Source organism: Stereum hirsutum (assembly GCF_000264905.1).
Source record: "Stereum hirsutum FP-91666 SS1 unplaced genomic scaffold STEHIscaffold_5, whole genome shotgun sequence".
In the NCBI taxonomy this organism is placed as follows: domain Eukaryota; kingdom Fungi; phylum Basidiomycota; class Agaricomycetes; order Russulales; family Stereaceae; genus Stereum; species Stereum hirsutum.
The window spans coordinates 2,669,956-2,696,465 of record NW_006763135.1 but is presented as its reverse complement, the minus strand read 5'-3'; the positions used below and the strand labels follow the sequence as shown (position 1 = coordinate 2,696,465).

At 51.5% G+C, this 26,510-nt stretch overlaps 8 protein-coding genes and 1 non-coding gene across 9 annotated transcripts; 3 read left to right on the top strand and 6 right to left on the bottom strand.

Moving 5' to 3' along the window:
* Positions 1 to 493: 493 nt before the first annotated feature.
* Positions 494 to 1,514, top strand: STEHIDRAFT_130537 (yeats-domain-containing protein; the record flags this gene model as incomplete). The annotated part of the gene is made up of 4 exons (XM_007303116.1): positions 494 to 526; positions 600 to 825; positions 914 to 950; positions 1,031 to 1,514. 4 exons carry the CDS (start codon positions 494 to 496, stop codon positions 1,512 to 1,514), a joined length of 780 nt encoding a protein of 259 aa, XP_007303178.1.
* A 174-nt stretch (positions 1,515 to 1,688) lies between these two features.
* On the bottom strand, positions 1,689 to 9,021 carry STEHIDRAFT_130536 (uncharacterized protein; the record flags this gene model as incomplete). Its single annotated transcript, XM_007303115.1, has 24 exons — positions 1,689 to 1,724; positions 1,793 to 2,029; positions 2,121 to 2,248; positions 2,307 to 2,391; positions 2,452 to 2,539; positions 2,604 to 2,726; positions 2,794 to 2,882; positions 2,952 to 3,076; positions 3,141 to 3,338; positions 3,403 to 3,661; positions 3,726 to 3,920; positions 3,976 to 4,177; positions 4,231 to 4,311; positions 4,367 to 4,464; positions 4,518 to 4,809; positions 4,869 to 5,358; positions 5,414 to 5,915; positions 5,974 to 7,197; positions 7,256 to 7,495; positions 7,552 to 8,028; positions 8,078 to 8,174; positions 8,230 to 8,385; positions 8,441 to 8,757; positions 8,956 to 9,021. The coding sequence occupies 24 exons, from the start codon at positions 9,019 to 9,021 to the stop codon at positions 1,689 to 1,691; spliced, it is 5,805 nt and encodes a 1,934-aa protein (XP_007303177.1).
* Positions 9,022 to 10,734: 1,713 nt separating this feature from the next.
* On the bottom strand, positions 10,735 to 10,844 carry STEHIDRAFT_t121. Its single transcript has one exon. It is a non-coding gene; the product is annotated as a tRNA-Leu (tRNA).
* Positions 10,845 to 11,343: 499 nt separating this feature from the next.
* Positions 11,344 to 13,027, bottom strand: STEHIDRAFT_155983 (glycoside hydrolase family 43 protein; the record flags this gene model as incomplete). The annotated part of the gene is made up of 13 exons (XM_007303114.1): positions 11,344 to 11,397; positions 11,464 to 11,489; positions 11,551 to 11,611; positions 11,667 to 11,748; positions 11,821 to 12,012; positions 12,071 to 12,076; positions 12,140 to 12,191; positions 12,255 to 12,265; positions 12,328 to 12,341; positions 12,403 to 12,458; positions 12,516 to 12,637; positions 12,700 to 12,817; positions 12,877 to 13,027. The coding sequence occupies 13 exons, from the start codon at positions 13,025 to 13,027 to the stop codon at positions 11,344 to 11,346; spliced, it is 945 nt and encodes a 314-aa protein (XP_007303176.1).
* Positions 13,028 to 13,779: 752 nt separating this feature from the next.
* Positions 13,780 to 15,403, top strand: STEHIDRAFT_95973 (uncharacterized protein; the record flags this gene model as incomplete). The annotated part of the gene is made up of 5 exons (XM_007303113.1): positions 13,780 to 14,007; positions 14,075 to 14,491; positions 14,553 to 14,597; positions 14,662 to 15,088; positions 15,144 to 15,403. The coding sequence occupies 5 exons, from the start codon at positions 13,780 to 13,782 to the stop codon at positions 15,401 to 15,403; spliced, it is 1,377 nt and encodes a 458-aa protein (XP_007303175.1).
* Positions 15,404 to 16,449: 1,046 nt separating this feature from the next.
* On the bottom strand, positions 16,450 to 17,853 carry STEHIDRAFT_55299 (uncharacterized protein; the record flags this gene model as incomplete). The annotated part of the gene is made up of 4 exons (XM_007302324.1): positions 16,450 to 16,533; positions 16,595 to 16,950; positions 17,017 to 17,458; positions 17,524 to 17,853. Coding segments are annotated over 4 exons (1,212 nt in total), but the record flags the coding sequence as incomplete, so codon positions are not given.
* Positions 17,854 to 18,172: 319 nt separating this feature from the next.
* Positions 18,173 to 19,703, bottom strand: STEHIDRAFT_95968 (cyclohydrolase; the record flags this gene model as incomplete). Its single annotated transcript, XM_007303112.1, has 2 exons — positions 18,323 to 19,703; positions 18,173 to 18,289 (listed from the first exon to the last, which is right to left on the bottom strand). Exons 1-2 carry the CDS (start codon positions 19,676 to 19,678, stop codon positions 18,173 to 18,175), a joined length of 1,473 nt encoding a protein of 490 aa, XP_007303174.1. The 5' UTR covers positions 19,679 to 19,703.
* A 377-nt stretch (positions 19,704 to 20,080) lies between these two features.
* STEHIDRAFT_120767 (uncharacterized protein) lies at positions 20,081 to 21,451 on the top strand. The gene is made up of 2 exons (XM_007303111.1): positions 20,081 to 20,574; positions 20,627 to 21,451. The coding sequence occupies exons 1-2, from the start codon at positions 20,525 to 20,527 to the stop codon at positions 21,273 to 21,275; spliced, it is 699 nt and encodes a 232-aa protein (XP_007303173.1). The 5' UTR covers positions 20,081 to 20,524; the 3' UTR covers positions 21,276 to 21,451.
* A 2,787-nt stretch (positions 21,452 to 24,238) lies between these two features.
* On the bottom strand, positions 24,239 to 26,268 carry STEHIDRAFT_155979 (cytochrome P450; the record flags this gene model as incomplete). Its single annotated transcript, XM_007303110.1, has 9 exons — positions 24,239 to 24,292; positions 24,352 to 24,755; positions 24,812 to 24,993; positions 25,063 to 25,226; positions 25,284 to 25,379; positions 25,433 to 25,615; positions 25,672 to 25,795; positions 25,855 to 25,872; positions 25,934 to 26,268. The coding sequence occupies 9 exons, from the start codon at positions 26,266 to 26,268 to the stop codon at positions 24,239 to 24,241; spliced, it is 1,560 nt and encodes a 519-aa protein (XP_007303172.1).
* Positions 26,269 to 26,510: the final 242 nt, after the last annotated feature.

Sequence of the window (26,510 nt, the reverse complement as noted above, 5' to 3'; positions counted from 1 at the left end):
CTGCTCAGTCTAACGCACACTATGCACACTCTCGGTATAGTGAGCGATTTATAAGCAACAGATAAGATTTCCCGGCAGATTAGATAAATCCATTATCGACCAAATGGTTTCGGAATCTGAAGCATAGTGCGACTTTCCGTCATTCGCTACTCGCTCTACCCCTTATCTGTCCTATCACTTTTGCATTCTGCATACCTGTACTATACTTCCCTTCGCTTGTTGTCTTTTGTGCTCTCTCGGAGTGTCACTAATATCTATCGTTTTGACCATACGTGACACAGAATATACGTATTAAATTGTGCAGCTCAACCATTGTAGCGCCACGCTACTTGAAGATTAAAGTGGCGTCCCTTCGGTGAATTCCGAACTGCAAAAAATAAATAGAGGGACCAGGGTATGCCCAGCGGGCGATCATATATGACAGCCGCCCTCCGACGCGCTCTCGATCTTGTCTCGAACATTCACCATCACCGTCACCTGCACCTCCTCACAAATGTCTTCAAATCCTGACCGTGTTCGCGTCAGAGTGCGTTTATTTTATTCTCGAATATTGCTACACAGTAAACTAACCTAACTGCGTGTCGGAATTGTTCCTGCAGGGCATTCAAATCCACCGTCCAATCATTTATGGAAATACCGCGATTCCTCTCCGGCCAGAGGAGAAAGAACTTGCGCCACCAGAGCACACACATCGCTGGACTGTTGCTGTACGAAGTGCGGCTTCTGAAGCAAATTCTGATATCGTAGGCGGAGCGGACGATCTGAGCTACTTTCTGAAGCGTGTCACTTTCAAGCTGCATGAGTCCTTCCCCAACGCCACACGCAGTGAGCTACTCTCACGTCGTCTCAGACCCAAGGTCATGGTCCTATATTTCTAATGTACTGACGAACTGAATGTCCCTCGCAAGTGAAGACGTAGACAGGCCGCCATTCGAGGTCACTGAGACTGGGTACGTTGTGTGGCGCGCTGCTTCATCCTTCCAAGACCCTTTCACTCATTCGTCTCCTCTTATCTTCCTCCGTCGAGCAGCTGGGGCGAATTCGAGGTCCAAATCCGCCTTCACTTTATCCCCGAATCCGCCGAAAAAGCCATCCTCTTCTACCACCACCTCAAACTCCATCCATGGGCCCCCACCGGCACCGACCCCGCGCCCCCGACCGCGCCCTCCGAATCGCCCATCACGAACTACTCGCCCGTCCACTCCTGGCAATACGACGAAGTCATCTTCTTCGATCCCTTCCAGAACTTCCTCAATATCCTCACCTCGCACCCGCCTACCCCCCTGCCGAAGGAAAAAAGGAGACCGTACCCGTTTCATACGGCCAATCCTGCGAGCCTGGAGGAGTCGAGGACGGCGGGTGTGCCGGAGTTTAGTCAGCAGTTGGAGAAGGAGGAGTTGGAGAGATTGGATACGGCGAAGAGGTTTGTGGTTGCTGAGCAGGTGAAGTGGAGGAATAAGCTGATTGAGAAGGAGAAGGAGTTGGCGAGGCTAAAGAAGGAATTGGGGGAGTAGGCAGAGGCGGAGCGATTCAGAGTAACGTAAGTTTCTCTTATTGTTTTGGAGGGAGAAACTCAGACTATATATGTATTGAAAATAGTTTACATTGTAGCAGCAGCAGTACATCGTGAATACAGTTCATCTTGCACACTCGCCAGGACAGAAAAAAAGGTGAAAAATATGAGCCGATCAATGATACGGCGCCCAACCAGCGTACATTTTCCCCTGCATCATCGTCAGCGTCAGCGTCAGTCTCAATAAAAGTCATCACAAAGGGGGAAAAAAGCCCGTACCAGGTTCGCAGGACTGGTCGCCTCCTGAATGAGCATCTGCACCAAATTGCTCGTCGAGATCTCCTTCTCCGCCCTCTCCTTGCTCGTCGAATACAGTCCCTTCAACTTCTTCTCGATCGGATGCAGCGCATTCTTTGCCAGACTGCGCAAGTCGGTGGAGTCCTTTACCGCATTGCTGTTCGCGTCTGCGGCTCGAGTTTTCGCGTTGCGTGGTTGGCGGCGTTCGGCTTGACGATCCTAAACACGATGAAGGGTGAAAGGAAGAGCATCCCAGTGTTCAGTTGGGAACTTCCCTTCCAATGTGAGGCATGTGGTAGCGGTGACGTACCAGCTTTCGCTTCTCATCTTCCCATTCTACCAAGGGATCGTGGATGAAAGCGTCCAAAACGCTCATCAAGGTGTCCCTATTGTCCCGCAGAAGCTGTAATGTGTTCTCGCAAGCAAGTCGGAAGACACCTAGACAGTAGATTTTAGTGTGAGGTTTGTACTTTTGAGAGGATCTGGTAAAATATACCTTCAACTCCGGCTACTCCGAGACCATCGACCATGTTGTGCGTGAGGCGGAAGGGTACTCGCTCAGGTATGTCCAGTGTTTTACCCTGTAGACGAATGGGGCCTGAATCAGGTGGAGTCTGTAGGATACTTCAGGGACTGCTAACCTTCTCGAACAGGCAATTGAAATCGACGTGGATGGCATCACCTGTATTCTCGTCAAGCAGTATATTCTCCAGATGACGATCTCCCAAACTGAGGCCCAATAAACGTGTCAGACCCACTATACAATCACATACGGAACCGGTGAAGGACTAACCCGAGAATGAAGCCGACCATGGACATGACGGCGACCGTCCGACTGTACGTGAGACGACTTGCCAACCACACAGATGGTTCCGGGAACGTCTCCGTGAACCAATCATGGAAGACGGACGGGAATCTACGCCATAGGCCCTTTGGTCAGCAAATGCATCGGAAGACGAAGGAGCAAGAATGAGGGAACGCACTGTGGCAGGATCTCAGTCTCGAATATGATGGCTGTCTCCTTTTCCGAGGCTTCCTTCAGCCTGTTGAACACCGCAAGCATCGAGTTATCCTGTCCGCGCATTCAAAATCAAGTACGCGTGAGCCGAATCCGTTACTGAGTAAGAGGCAGAAGATATACCCAGCCTCTCACACATCTCGCATCATACAACTTCAAGAGAACCGGCCGGATGGGCACCGTATGTGGCACCCACTGGATGAAGCCACATTCCTCGTTCAGCGTGACGACACCGTACGTTCGGATATCTGCGCCACACATTTCGGATAATAAGCTTCGATGGGGGCAAGCAGACTGAGAGAATGTACGCACGCAGTTGTCGTCTACGAGAGTCGGAGTTCGCTTTCAACAGCTTGTTGATGATCGAGTTGAAGTCCATCAGACGTGCGTCTTTCCGCAAGTCGTCTTTCGGTTTTCCGAGGAAGGAGTAATCCAAGCCGTTGCTCCCTGCGATCTTGATCTTGCGGGGTTTGGCCAATGAGCGCATGATCTCGATCTCGTCGAAGAATCCTGAACACAAATATAAAATCAGCGATGGTATGCCAAAAACCTCCAGACACAAGTTACGACATACTGGCAATGGTAGGGGCGTCGAGAGGGAAAGGCTGGTGTTCCGAATCAGACGCGGAGGAGGTCGGAGGGAGACTGGCGATGAGGGATTCTTGCAGTGGAATGATGAGTTTGGATGGTGCCAAACTCAACAGGCCCGGGAAATCCTTCTTCATGCTCAATGTCTTCTTCGTGTCTCCGACTGGGAAATCACAAAGCGAAAGCAGAGCGTTGGCCATACACATACATTGATCGATCAGTGTAACCAGGCCATGTGATTCTCTCTGTTAAATGACAATATATCTGCGTTAGTATTACTGACAGGATGAAGCCAGAGAAGGAGCAGACCCTAAGGTTATTTAGAATATCTTTGGCCCGTTTCTCACGAACTGATTTCGTGGACTTCATGACGGACGCAAACAGCCAAAGCGCTTGACTGGGATACTCCTTGAGAACGAAATTGATGATCTTCGCTAGGATGGGATACACTTCGCGGTTCTCGTGTCCCACTCGGGAGGCTAACTGGGGAAACGCCGTGTACCACTATGGATCATAAAATATTAGCACGCAACTGATGGCGGTACAGAGAAAGGCTTACTTTGTACGCTGGTACTGAGTCACAAACACGCTTGACCTCAAGGTTGATTTTGGTGTAGGTCTCAGTCTTGGCAACGAGATCGTCTTCCCCGAGATCCAACCAGAGTGTCAGAAGGCGAGGAACGGTCTGGTAGATGTACTTCGAGCCATATTTCATGGCTTTCGTGTACGACCGAACGGTTTGTAAACACATCTTGATGCCTCTGTGAAAGACAATCAGCTTCGACATGGGCTCAGGTCGTATTGTCGCACTCACCGCTGGGATTTCTCACGGGCGGACAGTTTCTTGTAGCAATCATCCTGGAAGCGACCGTAATAGAAAGGACCAGTCTCCCACCTGTGTTTTTATGTGAGTTCAAACTTGACAAAAATGGCCCAGACATGGGACTTACTTGGGCCAGATCTCCGTCGCCTTCACAAACTCCTTCAGCACTTCTCCCTCTGAGTACCGTTCAGAATCGTCCATCCAACGTGCACGGACAACTTGAGCCTTCGGGATTATTGAGCAGCTGCTTCGGAGGATATCATGAAGAAGAGACTAACCTTCGCCTTGATGATCTTCGTCTCATCACTATCCTCCGTCAGGTCAATCACATCCGCTTGTGCATCATCTCCGTATCCCTTGGCGCGCATCGAATTGTCGAGCTCTTGGAGTGCACGGAGTGGCTCTCCGTTCGCCTTGATCAATTTCGCAGTTTGAACGAAGGAAAGTGCGGTGTGGCTCTCTTGAGCATGGAGCATGGCGCTATATGCGGTTTGCCAGTGACCAGCCTTTCGAGCAATCTTCGCGCTGAGGAGCCAAGAGCGGCCGATTTCTCCAGTAAGAGGACGGTTGCTGGAGAACAATCAGTCAACAACCGCAGGTAGAGCTTCACAACAGCTCCGCAGACTCACCGCAAACTAAACGCCGTCCGGCGCATACTTAGTATGGGCTCACGAATCCGGAATGTGGGTAACGACAGCTCCAATCGCGCGGTCAAGTTGTGCGCTAGGGAGGATAGAATATTGTTGCGTTGCCGAGCAGAAGGAGGAAGGGTTTGGACGGCCTGGTGAATCATTTCTACCTCGTGTACAAGATGTAGATTCAAAACCGCATTGTAGGCATGTCGGTACTCTCGAGCGCCTGCAGCGGATATGGGACTGCCCAAAGTCATACGTGCCTCACGCTGAGCGTCTTGGATAGCAGCCGCGTCGCCTGATCGGAAGGCGAGTAGAAGGCGGGCCATGACCATCGACGCAGTTGGCACGCTCGAGTCTATAGCCAGGGTGTCGACTTCATTCCAATCACCGATGATCCACGCACTTTCCACTTGGAAGTCAGCGAGAGCCGATCTCCATTCGGGATTTCGAGTAAGGACACCCTTAACATGGGTGCGTAGAGTATCTAACGGCCAGATGTCAGGATGCATGAAAGAAAATAATTCAGGAGCAGTGCTCACCGTAGTGACCCAGATTCCGCAAACATCGCAGAAGCCCAATATGGTGATCTAGGTTGTCCGGATTCTGTTGCAGCCGTAATTCCCAACAACTCTGAGCGGAGGTCCATCGCCCAGTGCTCTCGTGCTGGCGAATTTGATGCTCTAACGTCGGGGACAGAATCAGTGTTGATACGCCCTCCATGCTATCCGGCTCGTCCAGATTGGCGTAGATCTCGTGCAATCGCTCGTAGCACCGTTGAACTTCTGCCGGCTTAGCATTCCTTTCCCGCAGCGAACCGATATGGCGTTCAAAGCCCATAAGGGAGCGAGCGTAGGCATTGCTCTGAAAAGCGGCCTTCGCCATCAACTCTTGGTCAATGTTAGACAATACCGAGTCGACACGTAGAAGCGCTTCTTCCTCGGCTGAAGGATGTCGTTTGTTCCCCCTCCCTCCTCTGCGTGCGAGGTCGCGCCGCATCAGACGTACCCACTTGTTAAGATGGTCCATAAGAACAAAAGTCGCCTGAATAAAGAATGCTCATGAGTAACAGCCGTATAAGATGGTTCGAATTACGGCTCACTTGTGTACTTAGCAATCTCTTATCTACGGTAGAGGTACTCTCCGGGTCGACTTGGTCTTCCAACACAGCGAGGAGCTCCATACGAATTTGGCCGGCGTCGTTTTCGTCTCCAGAAATCAGGACGTGAAGAACGAGATGGGGTAGCAGATGGCGAGCGACGCCGACATCTTTGTTCCTTACGATAGTGCGGAATACGTAGAATATAGACCGTGCCATGCCCTCGTCGGACGCTCGAGTGATGAGGTACGTGGCCCAGAGTTGTATCCATTCGCGATATGTCGACTGCGTTGGATAAAGAGGGAACGTCCAAAGAGGCAGCTGGCCGTCGAGAACCTTATACCGTGCGTCGAGTAGAGGTGTGATCGTCTCATGAACCTCCTTCTTCAAGTTGCCCCAGCGACTGCGGACTTTGATGGGTATGGATCCTCTGGGCGATATGAGGGCGGAGTTAAACCCGCAAAAACGCATCATCTCTTGGATGGTGTACGCCAAGGTGGTCTGGTACGCCGTGTCGCGCGCAGATCGGAAAGCGCCGACGAGGACATCGCAAATGAGGTGCAGGGCGAAGTTGATGGACTCGTCCTCGTCCGTGAAGTTCTGCATGACAATCATCTGCGAGTCAGGAGGTTTGAAGTCGAATCTGTCAGGATCCACGGCTCCTAAAGCGCCTATGCATTCAAATGCGAGAAGTCGTAGCGAGTCGATGTGGTCACTCTCGCGGCGGGCGCAAGCGAAGAGAACGACGAGGATGTGGCCCACAACGGGATTGAAGTTATCACCGCTCGCCAAATTTTGGAAGTGATGAGGAGATTCTGTCATCAGTAACTTCAACTCTCGTAGTGCTTGGACTGCAACTGTGGAATTGTCATTAGACGCCCGGTCCAATATCGTACGAAGTCGATCTGGCTCCTTCCAAGTCACACGCAAGTCCCAGAGCCTTTTCCGTATGTCATGAAGTTCCGGTATGGAGAAGGGGTCGGCGATCTGGTCCAGATATTGTGACGGTTTCGAACCTTTTCCGAGTATATGCAGTAACGACCGTCGAGCAAGCAGCTGGCTGTACTCGGAGAGATTTGGCCATGAGGAGATGATGCAGGCACTTGTCACACCTGCGTGAGGTCCGATGTCGGCATGACTGAGGGTCGTCAAGAATTTGTGCCAGGTGTCCAGCGTAACGTCTGCCAACTCTGGAATGGTCAGAGTTACTTGAAGAATGGCAAGAATCTGTTGAGCACAATGTTAGATACCTGTGACGATTCGGAGCAAATAATTCGTACTGTACCTGTGGAGAGACTGCGTTGATGGAAGGACCAATTATGCTGACGAGCGCACCCAGACTCCGAAGTATCTGCTTCTTGAAGCTGAGAGTCGCTTTGGCCTTAATCTCTTGCAGCATCTCGCTCATGTAAGAAATGATTCCCAACATGTGCACTTTGAGGAAAGACCCAAGGTCTAACGCGTTCTGCGCAATTTCTTCCGGATCATGGGCATACATTTCGACTTTGCGAAGAGCATTTCGGGCCTATGGAGTAGAATGGTCAGTCGAAACTTCGTCGTGGTCGTAGTTTGAGTACGCACGGCTGTAACCTTATTCTCATCTTCATCGCCGAGCGCGTTTACCAGTTTGGCGAGGAGAGGAACAACACAACTCTTGATCACGCTGTGTATACGGATTTCGGCGTTGTCGGCTGCTTGACTAAGAATGCGAAGAGTGAAGGAGATGGCCTTGTTGGTCGAGACGTCGTTATCGAGTAGAAAGACATAGGCCAAAATGTCGTGCGACCGATTAAGGAAGAGTGTGGACAATTTGACCTGCAGCTCCTTAGAGATTTTCTCCAGTGCTTTCTGTTCACAATTGGCGAATAACTGAGGTAGGGTGCGCGGCAAAGTGGAAGAGATGTAGTCCGTTGGCGGCATGGAGATGAAGCGACAGCATTCCAGTAGAAGCATGGGTTGAGAATGCCACCGAGAAAGCAGGTATGGCGCAACTTTGTCCATGTACGGGAGAACAAGCCCATATGAAGTCTTCTTGTGATGTTTCGCCAAAGAAAGGAGCTACAGACGTACTTAAGAACGAGTTCGCCCGTAGTTGAAAGTCACACACCTGCATGTACGCCACACCTTTGACGACTGGGCTAGATTTGCCAAGCTGAGATATGAGACAGCTCAAGGCGACTCCCAGCACATCTGCATTAGTTGCTCTACAAACGTTGCGAATGAGTCTGAGTTTCCGGTGGGAAAGATGCCGCAACGCACCTGCCAACTTCACCGACCGTAATCAAGACAGTCTCCTTGACTGGATCTTTACCAACGTCCAAGAGGCCGTAGAATACATCGAATATGGGATCAACCTTGGGCCATGCTGGTTTGCCGATGAAATGATAGAAACGTATCAGCTCTACCAGTGCTCGACTGAAGAAAAAAGAAGTCAGTACAAGTCAAGTGACTAGGCAAAAGTTACACTGACCCTGCACTGAGGCGTATACTCCTCTGTCTATCCGACATAGTTCGGCAAAGCATTCCCGCTATGTTATCCAGATCGGTATCGTTCTCTTCGATCGGCTGATGGCGCATAACACTAGCAAGGACATCAAAGCAAGCTTTGCGAACAGCATTTGGGACTTGTGCATCCGTGCCCATTAATAGCTGGTCTATGATGGCAAGATACACGGGCAAGAATGGCGTGTCGCGATGAGTAGACCTGACACAAGGAGAGTCGTCGCGATGAACAAGCAAACACAGCAGGTCACGAAGATGGTCTGCTATGATGACTCTTTGTTCTGCCTGCAGGTCTTGCAGAGACCTTGGTATCTCGTGTTAGTTGACAAAGCGTATTGAACATAGAGTTGGCTACTCACTCGTTCAGGACAGGTGCGAGGGAAATAAATGCATGCTGCACAAACTGGTCGTCACTAGTAGCATTCTCCAACGCAGCCCGATCCTGGTCAAGTATCGGGATACTTTGCAATGTGATGCACGCACGATCTCGCCAGGTGTGTGCTGTCGAGACCGGAGCGTCGACGTCCATACGATCTTCGTTTTGGTCATGCTCTACTGCAAGGATTGCCAGTTGAGTGTCGATAGCTTCTACAAGATCCAAGGCAGTCTCTCCAATATCCACATGTGAGAATGCAGTTTTGATCGTGCGCAGTGTCGCAGTATCGAGCCAAGGAAGCGCCTTCGACAAATAAAGAAGGGCGAGTTGCTAACAACAAACAATTAACACCAGGTGTCGCACCACGAATGTCACAAGTAAGCATGACTTACCAGTCCCTTCAAATCTTCTGGATCAAGTGCTGAAACCGCCGCCAACACGAGAAGAGAGTTCGCCTTCGATAAAATCAGAGATGTATCTGAACGAAGGCATTGCACCAGTGTATCGTCCATAGCGAGCCGGCAGACGGGGGAAGTCTCTTTGAGTCTGCAAAGGAGAAGACGAGATGCCATATCACCGTACGTGTCATTTAGTGAATTGGTTGGGTGTACTGTATGGAGCCGCTTGGCTAGTGTGAGAGATCGCGATAGATATTGAGCACGTTTGAAGGGCAAGACACTCCATTGACCAAGACAGCATGCATAGAATGCTGACGACAACGATGTGCCAATTCGAGGGACCAAGTCCTGAAGGAACAATTGAGAATGTACAGGGGGTGATATTGCGTTTATCAAAAGGTCTACGACGATGAATTGGAAGTCGTAGGCATTGCAGGGCCTTGCTAGGGAGATGTTGATGGGCCCTTCGGACGGAGCCTGTGGTAGAGCGTCAGACATCGCTGGTATCGGGAGACATCGTACATCACTCACCAGCGGAGTTGAAGTTTGCGTGACCCTCACCACTTCTGCATCTTTCACGTCCAAATCCCGGATACGAGGGGTCCGGAAGAGGCATACCGACATGGGAAATGCCAACGCTTGGGCAGAGGACAAGTCTAGAGAGAGGTCAGAGGAAAGCGTCTATCTGCGAATGGGGTGTACGCACCATCAGAGACTGCGAGAAGTTCTACGATAATCTTCCGAAGAAGAATCCAACCCGAATCTTCATTTTGCTTTCCGACTCCAACAATACCGCCCAGGTAACGCAGGAGTTGGAATGTGACAAGGAACGCTTTGGCCCTAAGTTGCTTCGCAGAAGGAGAATCGCCGTCTGGTACGACCTCCGGGTCATCTCGGGCATCGAGTGCACAGCACAAGTTGAGGAGTCGAGTGAAGAGTTTTTCTGCGAATCCGTTCGTCCCGGCGAATAGCCCCTCGACATTGTGGAGAACGCGACGGATGACTTCGAGCGTCGTATCTGTGAGGGTCGTGACCTCGCGCAAAACCTCCCATCCTCCTCTGCTAGAGGACGGAAAACCTGTGAGAAGATGGTCAGAGAGACCTGCGATGACTTCCAGCCAAGTCTTCTTGTCGAATTGTCTGTTCTCCGAGTTGTCGTCCGAGAGCTCGCTAGATAGAAGGTTTCGCAGAAACTGGAGCAGGTCTACCGGTGGACCATTCTGAAACGTTGAGATGGGAAACGGTGTCGAGGAAGGTGCATCCATAGCAGACAGTTCTGAGTTCACAACATCACCCCGTTTGCTGTGAGTATACGGTCGGGATGAGAGTGCGCTCGGACACGCTCAGCCACAGACGCGACGCGTCTCATCAAGACCTTTCCCACGGTCCCTCTTGTGCCACATTAATATTCCACAGAAAAACTCGTCAACTATAACGGCGTACAGTACATAGCTGAACTCTTTTGTAAGGCTGGAGATGCAAAATCAATGACAAGAGCGAGATTTGAACTCGCGCCCCGTTGCCGAGATGAGAAACCTGTTAAATGCAGGTAAGCTTTCGCTTGAGTCACACGCCTTAGACCGCTCGGCCATCTTGCCATATCGCTCTGAGAAAACAACATATGATGTAAACGAAAGCTCTTGACGGAACCTTCTAAGTTACCGATGTTTGTTGACGGAGCGACGAGGCGGGCGAAAAGGCGGGAACAGCCAGACTCGAGAACTCCGTCGCGTCTCCGGCAACGCCCGTACACGACTTGGTTCTTCCACTTCGGTCTCACAAAACTTCTACCCGCTCTACCAAAGTCAGTGACCGCATGGAGAGGCATGTCTAGGAGGCAACCAGACAGTACAAGTGTTTCCCGGAGGTTCAGGTATATCAGTCCTAAATGGAGGTTAGTGGTGTATGGATATATTGGGATATACTTATCGCTAGGCAGATTGGGATACATTTTGTCTTGACACGGGCTATGCACATAAACAGCATCGGAAGCGGAGAGGTAGAAAAATCTTGGGCGTCCCGACATGCATATGATGTATGTTGTACCGTGACAGACGCGCAGCTGAATACTTGTTCGGAGTCTCCCAAGGAAGAATACTACGCAGTGACGACGGGCCACCCGCTCGAGAAGTCGAGGTGATTGAGGCCGAGCTGAAAGGGAAGATTGTCAGACTAGAGCCTTCCGTGCGGTTCCCTAGGCGCAAAGATAACACTTACGAAACTGCCGGTAGAGGTATAGTAGTCTATAAAATCTTAAGAATGAGCATGATGCATCCCATGGAACGCTGGAAGGAGAATACATACGGTATACCAAAATAACTCCGTCTGTGTCGGTGAGGATGTCTTGCCCTCCAGGTCCCACGATCTAGGTGTCATCAATAAATGACCGATACAAAGACGAGAGGTCAAATTGTACTCACCGCATCATGCGTTCCGAGAATTAAAGTGCCTCCACCACTCGTCAAAGCCACACCGTCTTCGTCGACGAAGGGTCCTGTAGCGCTATTGGGGCAGAAAATGCCAGTCAATTCGGACAGACAAGTACGCGACGATCGAGCTTTCAAGGAGTCTTACCTAGAACTCCTTCCGACACGGATATTGTATGTGCTGCTGGTACCCTGGCAGCACAAATCCCACGACGAGAACAAGTAGAAGAAGTCTCCGAACTGGTAGACTACGCTTGCTTCGATAGCACCACCGTCTGCTGTACGCTCAGCCAGGGAGGTCAACGCAGTCGAAGACGGTTTTCCGGTAGAAGAGCTCAGTCTGGGGTAAATTGTTCAGCCGACCTCGCAGGTAGAGAAAGAAAACATTCCCAACCCACGTTAGTCTGTGTTAGCGGTCATGGACGTGAGTACTCGTTGAATTAACCACCTTGTCCGAGGGCACTCACTCTTTGATTCCAGTCCAGAAGGAACCCAGGGAGAGGAGCCAGCTGCTGCCGTCTATAACGTCGAAATGGTAAACGATAGAGATACTGATGCACAGACCTACATGACCCTACGTACCGACCAGAAGGCTGCAAGTATTGCAGTTCACATTTCAGAAATCTGTCGACGAGGAACTAGGTCAGGTACTCACTTCGGGTCGATGGCCTGTTCACCGAGAAATGATATAAACACGGGTGCTCCAGTCATAAATAGTAGTGAAGCCTACGTTGTAGTTATCAGCACTACTGGTCGATGTCACCAGCCCTTCATTAGTCCAGCTGCCTATTAGGTGATGTAATGAGCTGAAAGGTTCTGCGTGTCACGAACATGCATACTTACCGGGAAGACCAGTGGTAGATTTGGCGAAGAAGATGGCAGAGTTCTGGGATCCGAACGACGATGCGGCATAGTACAAGTAAAACTGGCCGTCCATGAATGTACAGTCTGGGGCCCAGAGCACGCTACGATTTAACGCAAGAGGTTCAGCAAACGCGCGGACAGATTGCTGGGCCAATTCACTTACCCGTTGGAGACGCCTGTGTACTCATCCGTCCATGACGCACCATCGGGCCAGACTGCACCAACCAGCGTCCATGTTACGCGGTCCGGCGAAGTACGTATCTCGATACCAGTCCCGGTACCTACAAAGGTGTTGGGATTCAGTATCAAGGTATTGTGTTTCAGTAAATATCACACCTACCAAACAACCAATACGTTCCGCTCGCATCCTTGCACATAGTAGGATCATGGATGGCAGTGTTTCCCGAGACAGCTTCAGGGTTAGGGAAGGTCTGGGAACGAACGCCCACCACAAATGCCGCGAGGACGGTAGCAACAGTTCGGAAAAGCATGGTGATGAACCAGTGGAGTACTGTAGCATAGACGCGCATTTTACCTTCTTTATATCGTAGGATGGAGAAACACGCCTCATGGGGACCATAGTCATCAGATTTGCGAGCACGCTCGACAGAGGAAAGCAGCGGGCCGTGGCCGTCTGACGGACTCTATGAGCGTACAGAGAATGTCAGAGTAGACATAGAAACGGTCATACGCCTCGACTTGAAGGACAGATATGCGGGCAGCTGTCCGTCGACTTCCCATGAGAGGCCCTGCAGAACCGCAACCGGTGAAATGCGAGCAAGAGAGAGAGGTAAATCTTTCGCAGCAACGTCGTCAACTGTCCACCAGGACACATGGGCTCCTCTGTGATCCACCACGTGAACATTCTGGCAAAGACGTATGAGACGTACAAGGTACCGACCACTGCGTCATTCAATGATCCCAAGAGGTACTTCCCTCTCAGGAGTATGTCTGTGAGTGAAGTCGCGACAGATCGCATGCAATGTGACGACTCTAGACTAATCACTGGAGATCATTGACTACTCAGGAAACGGATTAATCTAGGAAAATCTGCGAGTGCAACGATAATGCTGTTGAAAACCGACGTACTGACTTAATTAAAGATGGCGAAATGAACTATGGAAGGATGCGTACCGTGTCACGTGGAGTTAGGAACGTCCCCACATTACACAACTCTCACCCAACTCAATTCGTCCACGGATGAAATTGATAAGTGCCCTTCGGTTGAAAGATAAGAGAAAGGATGCATCTTCTCACCTTACTCTCATCCACCATCTTCTCGCTGCTCAGCAGCGCAATCTTTTGCGCACTCGTCGTGCCCGTAAATGCTCAATTACATCCGCTCGAACAAGCGCAATACCAAATACTCCCGTCTCTCCGTGAACAAGCCGATATCCTGAATGCATGGAGGGAGGAAAGACTCGCCGCTATACCAGGGTTACTACAAAAGTATAATGTCGATGCATGGCTGGTTCGTCACCAATGTCACCGCTGGTTTCATTCGATGATAACTTGGCTACTTGAACTCACTCACCTAGATGAGCCAACGTGAATACGCGGAAGACACGATCTTCTGGTCTATCAAAGACGCGAAACAATTCTCCGCCCGCCGCCGGACCGTCGTACTATTCCACTCTAACACCTCCACGCTCGCCGGCCGACCTAATCCTATCACCTGGATCGACAACACAGGCGACGTCTGGCCCGAGGTACGCTCCATACTGGAGGATTTCGATCCTACACACATCGCTTTGAACACAGACCGGTCCATCGCGTTTGGAGGTGGTCTTCATGTCGGAGAGTACGACGTTCTGAACGAAGAGTTGGGGGAGAAATGGATGCAGAGGACGGTGAATGAGCCGATGCTGGGCGTGGAATTCGTTGCGAAGCGGGTGCCCGGACAGATCGAGTATTATCGAAGGATGCAAGAGTCGATATGGGCGATAATTGAAGAGGTTCCCGTTGGTTCATGTATTCCCTGGTGTGCAATGCTTACTGACGTTTTCCGCTCACAAGGGATTCAGTGAGAAGGTCGTTGAACCTGGTGTAACGACGACTACGGTAAGTGAGAAAAACCTCGGCTCGGAAGCAATATAATTGACATACGGATGCTGTGGCCCCGTAGGACGTCGAGTGGTGGTTCATGGAAAAGTTCCAAGAGCTGAATGTCTCGACTTGGAATCATCCCCGCGTTTCTGTCATCACACCAGAATCCTTCCCAGGCTGGGCAGGAACGGACACTACCATCGTAGAGGGCGACCTCTTACACGTTGACTTCGGAATGACGGCCATGGGGATGAACACAGACACACAGCATCTCGCATACGTGCTCCGAACAAGTGAAGGGGAGACCGATGCGCCAGAGGGCTTGAAGGCGGGGCTCAAGAAAGGTAATCGGATGCAGGACATACATCTCGAAGTCATGAAAGCCGGGATGACTGGCAACGAGATATTGCGAAAGTGCTTGGAGATCATGAAAGAGGAAGGTATCGAAGGACAGATATATTCGCACCCCATAGGAGACTTCGGACACGCAGCTGGAGCTGTGATGGGTCAGTCGAGAAACGGTTCCTCTAAACAAGATTGGAACTCACATTCATGACACAGGTTTCACCAACCTTCCCGTCTTCGTCCCTGTGCTCGGAGAACTGCCGGTCCTTTCGAACACATACTACAGCATCGAGTTATACGCGTACCACTTCGTGCCGGAGCGGAACGAGACATTGCGTTTCAGGTTGGAGGAGAACGTGCACTGGGTAGACGAGCAGAAAGGCTGGGAGTTCGTTCACGGAAGGCAGGAGACTTTGCATCTAGTCAATTGGACGCAGCCGGGCGCAAAACAGAGACCCGCACTCCTGGTTCAATAAAGAGTTATTAGATATTCTTACGCCACAATAACACTGCGCCTTCCCCCGTCTTTTCGACGTCGATGAATCGCCTGTTCGAACATAATTCCGATTCCACACAACATTCCGAGGATAGTACGATATCTTCCCTACAAGCCAAACAAACATCGAGAGTCCTTACATCCAATCCGCCTACTTCAAACGAAACGTGTCAGAAATCTATTGCGTGAAGATGAACTATCGAGACCCCGCGCACCTCAAAACATATTAGCAAGTTTGCTCGCTGCCTCCTTCGCATCCAATCTTGGCCTCGTAGGCTGTACCCTAACCGATGCGGACATATAAGTCGGCCTAGCCTGTCCCAAAGGATCAAGGTCACCAGCTCCTGAGCCATTCACACCGCCTCCTATATTTCCAGCAGCAGACATCGGCCTCGGGTGAGATTCGATGACCGTTGTTGATGCGGATAGTGGGTCAGCAGAGTACGCAGATTGTTGAGTGGGTACACTGGAGAGGTTGGAGGGTTGTCGAGTCTGTGAAGAGATGGGTGGCTTCACGAACATCGACTTGGTCCCATCCACGAATCGACCACCTAGTGGTGGTTCATTCGAGCGAATAGGAGCAGGAGGCTGTGCTGGTGAAGCGATGCGAGGAATGGGTGGTGCCGTTAACGATGGAGGCAAACCCGGCCGTTGGTGGGGTTCAGGGAACACAGGTGACTTTGATGAGCCTGCACCTGGTGATTGTGGAGGAAGAGGCCCTTGGGAGACGCTCGATCTGCCGGAGAGACTAGGCGATGCGACACCGGAGGGAAGAGCAGGGGAGAACGGACTGGCAGCCCGGGTTGATGCATTGGAGTTGATACGGGGTTTCGCGGAGAAGTCTTCGAGTGGGGGTATAAATGGCGGCTTCGGCACACCATTGGCGATCTTGGAAGGAGGCGCTTTGGAGTTCGCGTTGTTAATGTCGGGGCGAAGAGACTCGAGCTCCCGCAGGATCTGACGATCGTACATGATGGACGATCGCGTGTGCTCGATGAGGGCGGTTGTGATGTCGTCGGTGACGAGACGTTTATGGGTCTGCAGAGCGCGGTGAAGGTTCTGAGAGATACCTTCGGCTCGTCGAGCGAGGACTTGCTCGTACTTGTTCGCCTATAACAAACCCTTTCATGTCAACAACTGCACTAATAGTCGCGAAAGGAGGAGGACCAACCTCTTCCAAATCCTCAAGTGCCTCGTCCACCCGGTCTGGCCGTATATTCGAGCTCGCCTTCAGCCGTTCAATGTTCCGCCTCTTCGAGATGGCAGATTTGACAGCGGATTGGTATTCCTCCAGTACCGCCGTCCGTTGCTGCAGTGTTTCCTTCGCAGAGCGTGCATTGAGCCCCTGGTATCCTAATGAGTCGCTCAAAATGACACATTCGCTGATAGCTTGCGCTTGGTCGAGATCGGCAAGACTGTGCCAAGTCCGTCCGATTTTCCGGAATGCATTGGCGATAGGGGGATGCGCTTCAGTGGTAGCGACGTTGATGAGTTTATTGCCCATCTCCGCATGCGAAACCGCCAGTGCTAGAATAGGATAAGCAACATAAGCAACATGGCAAGGCTACTTCCCGAAAAGAGAGTATGCATTACCTTTCCTGGCCCTCGAAACTTTATCAAGTGCCTTTGCCGCATCGAAGAATTGACCTTCCAGTTTCGTGAGCTCGAACCTTGCCCTCTGCAGTTCCTCGTCTTCGTCCGGAACATTCCTCCTCATAATACCAAACCCAGATGACGTCTTCCTCCTCGGTCGCGGTGTCGGCTGGTACCCAAAGTCGCTCTCGATGAATGAACGCAGCTCCTCATCGTGAATGAGGATAGGGTCCTCGCAGACGCGCGTCAACCACCGCTGAAGCATAATCTTCACAAGACGATCATCCTCTTCGTCCGTCGGCGCAGATGTTTGCGCTAGAGGAAGTGCGGGTACGATTGTTTGTGGGTTGTTGTGGATGATGGTATCGTGGAATTGTTGAAACTCGAGATACGAGCGCGAGACGTTTCGGTATGTCGTGCCCGTGAAATTGGACAAGTTCGTCTATCAACACACGAATTAACTCCTCAACGGTATTCTTCAGCATAGTGACAAAGATGTGCACGCACCTGAGCGTCCAGTTTGACCAGAATATCCCGCCTGTTTCTGTCCAGCCCAGAAATTCTGATCTTGAGGTACGGCTCCGGCCTTTCGTAGCGCGTGCCATTTGACCCTACGTTCTCGCGTGGAGAAATCAATCCGGGTTCGGGCTGTCCATATATCTGGGGTTCCCTATCATATACTCCAGGTGTTTCCGGTTTGCTCGGTACTCGGGGGAGTGGTGAGGGGGCGCGACGGAGGTTGCCAGGGATGGGAGAGTTGGGCTGGTGGGGAGTCGTCGGCCATGGAGGTGCAGTTATGTCGTCGTCGCCGAAACCAGAGCTGAGCGGGTCGTACATCATCCTGGGGCGATGTTAACGGTGATTAGAATAGACAAGAATGTAGAGGAGCTCGTCGCCGGCGTCGTGGCAGACGAACAGTATGTTTGCTCGCCAGAGTCGCGAAAGCTCGGAAAGAGGGCGCCTGGAACGTGGCAGTGGCACTCCATCTCCGGCACGTGCGAGCTTTGGTCTCACGAATAAAGCACCTTCCTTTTCAAACATAGAGCAGGGATTCCGCTACATGCTTCCAATACAACAAACGAGCAGTGATATCTAGTGATCCGAGGCGCAGAATATCCAGATATAAGTATATTAATTACGAGTCCGAAAATCTCTGTTAATGCAAAGGGAGCATGTGGCCCATCCGCAATACCTTCGTCCGTAGGTACTTTTCGAGATCATCTCCATGAACCGCATGTCCTCCCACCATAGTCGCACCGGGAATCCTTTCCACCTCATCATCGTCAGCCTCTCCGTCCAAACCGACGACATGAGGTGCCGCCAACCGTTCCTTCTTCCTCCAGCTTCGCGGAACCATCGGCACCCTCTCAACGATCTTCAAACCCTCCTTCTCCATCGCATGGACCTTGTCCGGATTGTTCGTCAACAACTTCACACCCTCACCCGCCTCCGAGCCCAAACCCAAGTCCCGCAAAATCGCGATAGCGACGTCGTACCGACGCTCGTCAGCTCCATGGCCCAACATCAAGTTCGCAGCGACGGTGTCGTGTCCGAGGTCCTGCAGGTTATACGCCCGAATCTTCGACAAAAGTCCAATGCCACGCCCCTCCTGTCTCATATACACGACAACTCCGCGTCCAGGGATGGTTTCTCTGTGGCCGTGAGGGACTGCTGGTGGCAGGAGAACTGGCTGCGACATCAGGCGTATAGCCTCATCGAGCTGTTCGCCACAATCGCAGCGCATGCTACCAATGGTCTCTCCGGTAAAACACTCCGAGTGAATTCGAACTAAGGGTGCTGGAATACGGTCCGAAGTGGGATGAGGGGTGTAATTGCTTTTGCTCAGAGGGGATGAAACGTTTTGGGAAGTGGCAGAGAGTCGGCCAACGTAAGCGCCGCGAGTGATGCGATCCATGTCGGTTTCTGTGTCACTCCATACAGCATCCAGCGAAGCGCTACGGATGGGCTGTGTGGCTGATGAAGAGGCACCATCATCAGATAGTTGAGCTGGGTCGACGACGATGGCTAAATGTTCCTTCGAGTCGACGTTGTTGTGGTAGAGATGGAGGAAGGCAAGACCGTGTGGCGTAGGTATGCGGGTTCGAGCCATACATTTCACCCGCACACCATTCGAAGGATCGGAGATGGATGGTGAGGATAAGAGTGGTTGTGTGGTAGATGTGGGATGAGGAGATGAATGAATTGTCTCTTTCGAAGGAGGGATAGATGTGGGCGATGAAATGGCTTCGCCGGTCTGCGACCGAGCTTCCGAACGGTCGGTCTCCTTTCCCTCTGCTTGAAGGCGAACTCTGCGAGGAGCCTGCCGACTTCGATACGTCGACTTCTTGATATCATCCCGAGCACTCGCATCCTCACCCACCCACTTGGTCCAGTCGTACGAACCTTTGGTCGTAGGAAGTGCGACGCCGGGGAAGAAATCGTGGTGGTAGTGATTGCGAGTGATGTGTGGACCAGACATTGCAGCAGCGGCCAACAGTAAAGGGTCTAGGACGGCATCTCGTCTCGAGAGTCGATGCTTGACGGTCGGCAATGCAGGTCCGCTGAGCACATCGAGTAGGGCGAGATCCTGCTCGAGCGCGCTGCCGTCGTGGTCTGCGCACGAGCAGCCATTGTGAGCGGCGAAGTGGTCGTGGGACGGCATGATGGTTGAGGATGTGGGAGAAATGGAGGGGGTGATTATGGGGGGTATGGACGAGCGAGATAAATAAGCAGGTCAAATGATGATGAGTCCATCGCCGTTCCACACGGCCGTTCGCAAAACATCTCAGCCGCCTGCGCCATCGGCCTTGTCTCCGTCCAGCCCCGAATTCGGACCACCTCGCGCGCCTCATGCGACCTTATTTCCCCTTTCGGCCTCGCTGCATAATCCTTGAGTAAGCTCCATTTGTGGCCCTCGCGCTCGTACAAACCGCCATCACCTCTAACGGCCGCTTGCTAAGCCCGTACACTATATATCCATCCCCATCACAGACTTGCGCGCCTCGAAAGTTAGTGTCGCAGACTCTTTTCATGACCGGCCTGTCTGATCTTAACTTCCATTATACTGGCCGGCGCCTTCACCAATGCCGAATTTCACGAGGTTTCGCAGCTCTCGGATACTATGCTTCCCGCTGTTCACACTTTCAGGTTATTCTTGAACCTTGATGCTCTTTAGCAGCTCGTCTCAATGCTTGTGGAAGAGTCTAAGTCATGCGGTCTCTGTTTTCGCTTTCTCGATCCCTGAATTGTCTCGGGTAGCGCCACACTGAGACCTACTCGGCAACATCTCTTCGACGACTTGTCTTGCAATTTTCTCCCTCGTTGTGACATATACAACATGACAGAACAGGATAGAAAGTCTGATACGTCCGCGATCAATGCTAGTATATGTTCCTCCCTATGGAGTACGGTAGAAAGCGATCTCTTTCCTCCCTCAACCCTGCCGTACGCCATTAGTACTATCAAGACAGCATCAACTTCCCCGGCACTCCCTATCTAAACGTCCACAATGCGTCGGTTTTCCGCACCCAAATTAGCCTTGGTATTAGCCTTTACACGGTACGTCATGTCCGGTTTATAAACGGCCACCTGTATTTATACCGTGCTACAGATATGCCGCATCCCTGCCATTGGACACTTTTCAAAGCGACACATCCAGTGATTCGTCCCTCTCCTCAGCCAATACCACTTCATCGACACCAACCGTTCTTTCCACACTCTCCATATTCCCTCGTTCTGTCCTGCGGCATCCCACCATCCATCCCCGAGCAGGCAATCAGTATGGCCCTATCATCGCCTTCGCCGTCATCGGTGGCCTAATCGCACTCGTCGTAATCTACTCGATAACACACGCCCTCTACGATCAGTATCATCGTCGTCAACAACAACACACAGCCAATGAATCCAACGGACCCACCATGGACATCGACCAGCTTGCACGAGAGCTCCATCGCGATCCTATCGGTGCCACACTATGGGACGAATGCAGAACCCGAGAGCGAAATGAGCGTAGCCCAGTCAACCGCATCAGCGAGTCAAACTACCCACCTCCTCCACCGTATGGAGCCGGAGAATGCGTTCCATCGTATGATGACAGCGAGAGAAGACACACTGGGAGGTTCTTGGGATACGTGCCAGTTGTGGAGGTGAACGCGAACATGCTTACTATGTCGGGGTCGCGCGGTGGTGGGAGTCATGGGCCATCACATGATAGGACGACCGAGGGGTATGTCACTCACACCCGTGTCATCTCTTCGTAGTTATATTTGCTACTCTCTTCATGTATCCGGATCGCACTATCTTCTCCCTTTGTATTCATTCCTATAACTTTCCAGCATCTTCGCTCCCATTACTTTTGACCTTCGGAGCATGACTTGAATTATCTCAGCATTGTTATGTCCTTTGTATCATGCACTACCGTATTTATTCACCACTTGTTACTGTACGCCTGAACACGTCAACCTTTGGTTTCATTCGACCTGTTGTCCGCTTCGCGGAGTTTGGCCGGAGGTTTCGCGTCCAATGGCACTGGTGCGGCATGCTCCGAGGCACGGGCGGAGCCACGGTAAAGTTCACCGCAACTTGAAGTTCACCGTACATCTCAGTTCACCGTCGCGGTGCGTGCAGACTACTCTTGCTTCTGTACACACACAACTTACAGCTCTTCACAGAGGAGAATCCCGCAGTGCGGGAGTTATTCTGCTTTTCTTCAATCTTGTGAAACCGACTTCGTTCGTCGCGAGCCTGAGACAGCGCCTAGCACTGTTCTAGGGTGACTACATAGTCGCTTGCCCATACCTTTTCGATCCTCTTACTCACAACTACCTCCGAGTCTATAGTAGCATCTTTTTATATCCATTTGACACCGGTCCTCTTACGTCCTGCAAGCATGTTCCCTGGCAACAACATGCTGATGGAGCCGTTCACCAACAACTTCCTCGCCAATCCCGTCAGCGCACAGAACGCCACCAATACGCACTGCAGTGGTAACCATGCTCCCAGTTTTCAATACTCTAACCAAACGAACGCACACTTCAATGTCAATCATAATCCAATGGCGTCAGGACCGGTCGATATCGCGGCAAAATTACAAGAGCACGAGCGGCGTATAAAGCAGCTGATGGACGAGAATGCGGCTTTGCAGGCGAATTATGCGAGGATGGCCGTGGAACTCGGGACGATGAGGGTTCAGGAATCTAGGCATAACGCAGTTAGTTCAAGTTATGATAATTCGGAAGGGAGTCTGAGTGGTGCGAGTGCGAGTGCGACCCTGAGCGAGACGAGCTTTGACGGTCAAAGTCTGAGCGAGATGAGCTTGGACAGCCAGGGTCTGAGCCATGCTGGACTGGGGATTGAATCAGAAACGGAGGATTTGGCGACGTTTCTTGGTATGTCATGCTGTAAACTTTCTTCTCTCTGTGACATCTCGTATTCACCGAACATGCAATGTATAGATGGTCAATATGGTCCTCCGGACACGAATTCTGCTCCTCTAAATCTATCTGAGGTCAGTCTGCACCAAAATTGTACCTGGACTTCGAAACAGCTGTCTTCACGGTATTTACACTATACTATCACAGGACCTTTTCTATCCTGAGTGGATGGATTTAGACAGTTATAGCCATAGTAATCTGCCAACACTCGATTACTCCATTGAGCAGGTAAGCTTCCTGACTGGTCATCGTCTTAGTACCAATCGTTGAACACACTGTCGAAAGCAGAATCATTTGCAAATAAATTTTGAAAACAATGAATATGCATCCCCTATGGAAGACATCGACACGCCAATTAACGCCCATGATGTTCAAGAGCAAATCCTGCCTCCATCGTTGCCGCCCACGATGCCACCCAGGTCGCCGCCACCGCCACCCGAACCACTACTACCCACCTTGCCACCTCGTCCAACTCCCGAAACCAGTGCACCTCTTGTCGACGGGCCATCCACCGACCTCATAACTACCGCGAATGTCGCTCCGTCTGATAGACTGTCAAGCCCACCGCCGTCACCCGAATCTAACGGACACGAACGTGACAGCCCGGAACGATCAACCTCGCCCGCCACGACAGCATCACCCGTCACACCTATCAGTCCGGTTGTCATCGACTTCACCTCCTACCGCTGTTCGAGACCATTTGGAGAGGATATCAAGGCCCTCTTGACACCTGAAACCGTCTCATCGGAGGGTTTCTCCACGGACTCCGAGTCGATGTCCTCCGGTCTCATCGGCACGTTCTTTACCCATTCGATCATGGACTTGAATAAAGACGGTCAACCAACAGTTGTGTGCCTCCTCTGCGCGTGAGTATATCAATATTGGTGAATCGTAGCGTTTTCACTTCTGACATTGAAGGTCCCCGGTGGCACTCGTGCGCTACTTCAGAGAACGTCAGGACCCAGTTTTCTTCGCCCACAGTACCCCGCCGAAATCTCTAGAAGATCACTGTAGACGGAAACACCTTAGGGACTGGGTGCGATACCATGCGGGATGGGGACGTATCGACAGCTGAGCGAACATCCGATTTATTCTTCCGCATTCATCTTGTTTTCCCGTCGTTTGCTCTGCCATAAGCTATCTTTGCTCTGCATAATACTCACTCTATCTTGGATATTAGTGCCTATTTTGTTTTGCATACACCCGATCTTGGACATCAATTCCTATTATCCCTTCAGTCGTCAAACGATAATCTTGAAACAGTCTACTTCGTTTACAGACCATAGTGTTTAAGTAAAAGTACAATATAATCGAATAGTCATACATGCAGGGCGCGTCTCATCCAAGAAGTCACCATATATCGTCTCACAAGGACACGGAGTACACTGCGATGTCCGAGATGACCAGCCACGAAAGTATTATTCGATTTGTACAGTAAAGCGGGGGTGTCCGAATCCATTCCAGCCAAAGGGTAGCGCGCCAATAGCAAGATTAAAAGGTACCACGTTGCTCACGGAGGAGCAAAAAAGAGTGATGATAAGGTATATGTTTTTGTGGCTCTGCGAAGGCAGGGCAACGGGCAGCGGCATCGCGAAGATTAGAAGAGCGTAACGTAGCGCAGACGAGGACGAGGACACAGGGATGGTTGTACGAGGAGTTCATCGGGCAAGAATTGGTTCGTCAAAACATGCAAAGAGGCAGACGCAGAAGTGCAAGAGGAAAGCGACGGGGATTCGAGAAAGCCAGAGAAGCTGCAATTTTGGTAGCGAACAATATTCGATCCGAGAGAATTAATCGCGGGGGTTGAAGACAAGCTTGCAGTTCATTGAGGCAGGGAAGATAACCTGAGGGACAGAGAATGTCAGTATACTGTCCGTATTTCGTAAGAGGAGATACGACGTACGAAGCTATCCTTCATCTCCATGCTCTTCTCGTTCGTCTCGAGAGGGGCGGTGATGGTAAAATTGCGAACCATAGCCACCATAACGAACCTCATCATGATCTGAGCGAGGTTGCGACCGCCACAGATACGAGCACCAGTTCCGAAGGGCATCAGGTACTGGTTCATCATGTTGATCTGCTCGGGGCTGGAGCACTCGTTTAACCAACGCTCGGGAAGGAAGGTCTCGGGCGACGGGAAGACAGCTGGATCACGATTCATCGACCAGCCTTGAGTACCGACGACCGTTCCAGGAGGTAGGGCGAAGCCCATCAAGTCGTATGCCTCGGAGAAGACGCTGTTCTTGGATGTCGAGGAAGGTACAACACGCTCGAGGAGACTAGGAGCAGCACCGTATACGCGGAGCCCTACATGGGCATCGTCAGATTTGGAACCGATTTAGTGACATGCTATAGAGGCTGACCTTCTTGGATAAACCCGTGGAGATAGGGCAAGCTTTGCAGCGCAGTGAAGTCCGGAAGCACCGTCCCATCCGGCATGACCACGTCGATCTCTGCCTGGAGCCTCTTGACGATGTCGGGACGGCGAGTAAGCTCCCAGCATAGGTATGACAAGGTTGTCGAAGTAGTGTCAGATCCAGCAATCCTGTGCAAGATAAAGTAAAACAGTCAGATCCTCAGTCACCTTCGAGAGAGAGACAAATAATGAACGAACATGTGACCCATGTGCTCAGAGATGGCGTCCTGGTTAGACATGACCTCACCGGTAGCTGGCTGGCGAAATTGGAGGAGACGCTGGGCCAACGTGATCTGCTCAGAAGGCTCGAGCTTCCCGGCGGTCATCTGCTGACTGGTCTCGTACACTCTAGCGCTGACAAACTACGAGCTAGGTGTCAGACTTGCAGTAAAGTGATGAACAGTGAACAAGATACAGACCTGAGCCATGATCTTATCCGAGTCGCACAACAAACGCCAACGCTCGTTGGGAATGCGGCAAACTAGGTTCCAAGCCCACGTGGGGACCGCGCTGCGCTGTTGAACGACGTTAGAGAGGGAGTGGGAGCAAGGTTAAGTCTGAGACTAACCAAAATGCCGCGCTTAGGAAAGTCGCCGATAGCAACAGAGAGGGGGTCTTGGGCATCAGGCGCCCATCGACTGAGGGCTCCGTACCGGTGACCAAAGGAAGAGACAGAGATAACATCCACCATCAGCTGACGGAAGAGAACCAAGCAGTCCAAGGACTTTGAACCCTGGAACCCGTTGAGGATCTGTGAGACAGCTTAGCTACTGAATTCTCCTGACATAAGTAAAATAAAATACGTACGTCCATGAGCTGCAAGGTGAAATGATGCATGTCGGGTTGAAAAGTTGAGAGACTGCCAAGGGTATAGTGAGGAGCATAGCTCTTCTTGCGGGCGGCATGAGGTCCGTGAGGTAAAGTGGTCATCCTAGGAAATATTACTCGTGAGACAAACAGTGAATGGGCAGACAATAAAAGTATTCATACGCATGGTCGTTATCATTCCTGTAAATCATCATGATGTCAGCGAATTATTGTTTGATGTTGAAGACAACGACAATCGTACGTTAGAAGGCTCTTGTAGTAGGGGCTCTTGTCAAAGCGGTGGACTGCGTAGACGCTCTTGGAGGTGGTGAGGTCCTTGAATACGACCTTGTTAGGTCCGATGCGCACGACGGGGCCGTAAGTTTCGAAAAGTTGGTGGATAATCTTGCATTGCTGGAGGCGGAGGACGTGGGTAGTGAGCCAAAGGTCGGAGATGGCCGCAAGCCGAGGGCCAGGAATGTTGCTGAGCGGGGAGAAGAAGAGTTGGTATCCGGCGTGAATCACGAAGTAGATAGATAGGAGGGAGAGAGCGACGGCGCCCATGTGGTTGAGGAGGAAGGTAACAGCGGAGTACATGGTGGCGAGAGTAAGACGCGTGGGGGACTTGAAAGAGTGGCGGGAGGGTGGAGGGGTCGTCGAGGGCGGCGGGAAGGAAACGAGGGGTCGCTAATACACGGCGGTATGGAGGAGGAGGGAGAGAAGAGGAAGAGGTGCCCGGCGGGGCGTTCGTGTGCTCGGACATCGCTTTATATGAGGCGGGAGACGCACCACCGTGAAGTATCACAGTGAACAAACGGTGAACGATCGCAACTTCTCGG

Excerpts from the sequence above, each read along its gene's own strand:
- STEHIDRAFT_120767 (XM_007303111.1), top strand. The coding sequence starts at position 20,525 with ATGCGTCGGTTTTCCGCACCCAAATTAGCCTTGGTATTAGCCTTTACA. Across the intron at positions 20,575-20,626 it reads TTGGTATTAGCCTTTACACG|ATATGCCGCATCCCTGCCAT; the intron begins GTACGTCATGTC and ends ACCGTGCTACAG.